At 40.5% G+C, this 4000-nt stretch overlaps 1 protein-coding gene and 1 long non-coding RNA gene across 2 annotated transcripts; both read left to right on the forward strand.

Moving 5' to 3' along the window:
* Positions 1-685: 685 nt before the first annotated feature.
* On the forward strand, positions 686-1484 carry LOC149170013 (putative glutamate carboxypeptidase LAMP1). The gene is made up of 2 exons (XM_089427207.1): positions 686-805; positions 908-1484. The coding sequence occupies exons 1-2, from the start codon at positions 743-745 to the stop codon at positions 1097-1099; spliced, it is 255 nt and encodes an 84-aa protein (XP_089283333.1). The 5' UTR covers positions 686-742; the 3' UTR covers positions 1100-1484.
* A 259-nt stretch (positions 1485-1743) lies between these two features.
* Positions 1744-3166, forward strand: LOC149170014 (uncharacterized). Its single transcript, XR_016259457.1, has 3 exons — positions 1744-2223; positions 2350-2660; positions 2787-3166. It is a non-coding gene; the product is annotated as an uncharacterized LOC149170014 (long non-coding RNA).
* The last annotated feature ends 834 nt before the right edge of the window (positions 3167-4000 follow it).

Here is a 4000-nt window from a genome sequence, read left to right on the forward strand (position 1 = left end):
ATTCTTCCATGTTAGATTAAGGGGTGAGGGTCGAATATCCACTAGAGAGTTCTCCTTGAAAAGTTTTTTGAAGAAAGAGCTCATTGAATTCAATTTGCATCGTTCCCACAACACTCCTCACTAGAAGTGGTGAGAATCAAGTAACCCACAATGATAACTAATCCAACTTTCAAAATATCGCAAAGGTCCGAGTGTTGCTAGAATTCAAAATGACCTTGGAAAGGAGCATATATGTTGATAAGATGAATATGTTGTGGAGGGCCCCAATTGCCTATTAGAAAGGTAAATTATAATGTTGGAAGACGATTATATGTACTTAAAGATTAAGGAATCAAAATATACATTAGCTATAATTTTTAGATTATATTTATCATCTTATAAAGTATATTTAACGTATTTATAGAATTTATTTTATAATATTATATAAATTGATAAATAATTTTAAAAAGTTAATAATATAATTAAATTTCAAATTATTATTATCATGTTATAAAAAAATTTAAGCATATCGTCTATGCCACCGGATGCGTGAGGATGAGGGGCAGTTCTGCTTGGGCCGACACATTTTTGGGCGATGGGATGAGCGGTGCTTTGGATGCACACCGGCCGATGTCACTATAAAGGCCTTTAAATTTTTGGATGGTAATTGATTAGGTACAACTTTATAATGCTCTAAATTCAGGAACTGGAGGCTCTTGAGGATGAAAGTGCAGAGCTGAGGAGCTTGAATGACCATCTTGTAATGGCAGAGCGTGCATTTACAGATGCAGATGGGCTGCCTGGTTCGCCTTGGTATAAGCACTTGGTAAAGGACATATGTTCAAAATATATGATTGCTGTGTTTGTGATGTTTCTTAAATGCAAGGTTATTAAAACAGAGTTGCACATATGTTTGGCTCGCATGCAGGTATATGGGCCGTCTAAAATCAACAAGTATGGGACAACAGCGTTTCCTGGTATAAGTGACTTGCTTGCGCTTGTAGCAGGTGATGAGGCCAATCATAGTGGTGATGGGTGGGCTGGTGTACAGCACCAAATATGGAGGGTGTCAAGAGCAATCAGCCGTGTAGCTCTGGTCATTCATGGGGAGCTCAGTTGATTTGGTCATTTTCAAGTTGTTATGAGTTGAGTCTCTATTCAAAATGTTCCCAGGGGGGTAAACAAAGGCAATGGCACATGAGATGCCATAAGGCCAGTGGGATTGATACCATAAGGCCCATCATCATGTTAGCTTAGGAACTAACAAAATGAGAGTAAAACTACGTATCTCTGGTTTTCGATAAATCATCAGGTTAGATGGGGCACTGGGGCAAACAAGATCAGAGTAAAACTATGTCTCTAGTTTTCCTTATGTATGGTTTAGTACGTCATAAACAAGAAAGCTATTAAAATTGTAATCAGCATATTATAAGGTTACAACAATTAGAATCAAGCTAACGATCTTGTGTTGTCATTTTGTAATATCCCAGCATTATCATCATAAATATATTGCCTTGTTTTCCCCGACAACCAACAATCAGAATATTAATTTATGATGGAGAGAGATTTTTACATATGCAAAACAATTATTATGGTTGCAAGTGACTTGCTTAAATTATTTCTCACAAAAAGGATCCTCTACTACCTAACATTTTTACGCCGTAAGGCGTTTCCCTCTGAAATCAACTCCCCCAATTTCCACCGTGTCCTTGTTTGAGCCATCAGATTAGATGTTAGACGATTGAAACGTTCCAGACCGTTGGATGTAGTTTAGGTTAGTTTTTTATATTTTTTCGGCACAGTTTTTCTCGCTGCTTCAAATCGCCGCACAGTTTTTCTCGCTGCTTCAAATCTCCCTGAGCAGGCAGCGTCTCTGGGCATCCGACTCTAGGAGCTTGGAGCTTGATGAGCTTTTATCTCCAGTGAGGGTTTTGCAGGCAAAGTTTTCAATGGATCTTCAGGGCTTCAAATTTCCTCCATCGGAAGAGAAATCCTGCATCGATCAGAAGAAATTTCCCGCGTTTTATGAAGGAAAATCCCCTTACAGACAGAGGACAGACTGGATTATGAACGAAGATGCCAGATTCAGATCCTCCAACTGTGGAGAGAATGACTTCATTTGTTTTGCATTCCACCCGCGAAGTTTGCTCTGATGCGGCCATTTTCCGCAGTGCTGTTTCGGTGGTCGGTAACTCTGTTTGGGTCCTGTTTGATGGTCTGGCGGTGGATCAGAAATGTTTACAGGTAAAAAGCTTTAGTTTTATCTTTCAGCTGGTTCTCCGCTCTTATTTCTTTGTTCTTCGTGACTGTAGGCGTTCAAGCCCTATCATAAACCCTAATCAGTTTTCCTGTATTTGAAATGCAACGCAGGACGTTGGGACCCCGAGCTGGCTCAACCTGCTTGGTAGGGCAACGTGTCTACAGTGGCGGAGTTTCCTTACGGGTAAGAACTTGCCATAGTTTGAGGGGAAATTTAAAGCGTGGCTCCAATGCGACCCAACGGTGGAGCTTTTGCCAGAGTTTCCTCATCTCCAACTGTGGAGGGAATGACTTCATTTGTTTTGCATTCCACCCGCGAAGGTTGCTCTGATGCGGCCATTTTCCGCAGTGCTGTTTCGATGGTCGGTAACTCTGTTTGGGTCCTGTTTGATGGTCTGGCGGTGGATCAGAAATGTTTACAGGTAAAAAGCTTTGGTTTTATCTTTCAGCTAGTTCTCTGCTCTTATTTCCTTGTTCTTCGTGACTGTAGGCGTTCAAGCCCTATCAGATACCCTAATCAGTTTTCTTGTATTTGAAATGCAACGCAGGACGTTGGGACCCGGAGCTGGCTCAACCTGCTTGGTAGGGCGACGTGTCTACAGTGGCGGAGTTTCCAGTTATGGGTAAGAACTTGCCCTGGTTGGAGGGGAAACTTAAAGCGTGGCTATGGCTCTCTACATCTATGGGATGCTTGTTTCGTAGCCAAAAAGCTCAATTTAGAAGAGGGTTAGAGCTTTTAATGGGTTTTTTCCCAAATGTAAATAAATTTTGCTATGACCATGTGATTATCATTTCAGATATTACCCAGAGCTTATTCTGCTCTGAAATTATGTAGTTTCCTGTTATTCTCTTTTGTGACGATGAAGGTTTATAGAGCTGTGCCAGTTAATTATTTTGCGGTTTGATATGGCTACCATGGCTAGCAGTCGACGGCACCATTTGCTTAAATTTGTTTTTGAATCTTTGCTAAATATGTATACCCAGTTCGGGGTTTGCGTCTTCGGTTATATCTTCAGAAAATAATGTGATGTATACTCAATTCCTTGCTTACTCGTGTTTGCCCATATGTTATATCGTTTACATATTTCAAGGAGTTGTCTACGTTATAAAGAGTTATAAATCTTCGATTTGGATATGTGGTATCGGCCAACCTGATCTCCGTTTAATAATTGCAGCTTGTTTACCAGTTACATACGTTTAACATTACCTACTGTATGTTCTTTTCCTTTGTAATTGCGGGGTCTGCTACCCAGTGTCATTATAGCCTGGCCTCCTCAGTTTCCAAGTTTCTTCCGGGAGCTTATGATCCACTCCCAACCTCCAGGGTTCATCATTTTGTGCTGTTATTGTCGCCTATGGAAGATTGGGTCGAGCTGCAGAGGCAGAGAAGATGTTTGAAAAGATGGTTAACGCAGGTGTGGAGCTAGATATTTTTGTTTATGGTGCCTTGATAAATGCATTTGCTGAAGCTGGATGTGTGGAAGAAGCTGTACGTTACTTTCAAATAATTCAAAAAGCTAGTTTTGCAGGGAACTCTGTGGTGTATAGTTCTTTGATTAAGGTTTATAGTAAACGTGGTTTTTTGAAGGAAGCACAAGAAACGTACAAACACATACAGAAATTGGGTGTTGAACCAGATGCCTTTTTATCAGGCTATATGCTTGACCTTTATGCTCGCACTGATATGGTGACTGAAGCACAAGAAGTATTCAAAGTCTTGAAGGAAAAGCAGCAGGCAAATGAATTTTCTTTTTCCATGATG

Source organism: Pinus tabuliformis, chromosome 4_2, assembly GCF_031772625.1.
Source record: "Pinus tabuliformis cultivar Carrire ecotype Pingquan chromosome 4_2, CPIR1, whole genome shotgun sequence".
Taxonomy (NCBI): Eukaryota; Viridiplantae; Streptophyta; class Pinopsida; order Pinales; family Pinaceae; genus Pinus; species Pinus tabuliformis.

Bases quoted from the DNA above. Each gene is read 5' to 3' on its own strand.
- LOC149170013 (XM_089427207.1), top strand. From the start codon at position 743: ATGGCAGAGCGTGCATTTACAGATGCAGATGGGCTGCCTGGTTCGCCT. The intron at 806-907 runs GTAAAGGACATA...GCTCGCATGCAG, and splicing joins CGCCTTGGTATAAGCACTTG to GTATATGGGCCGTCTAAAAT.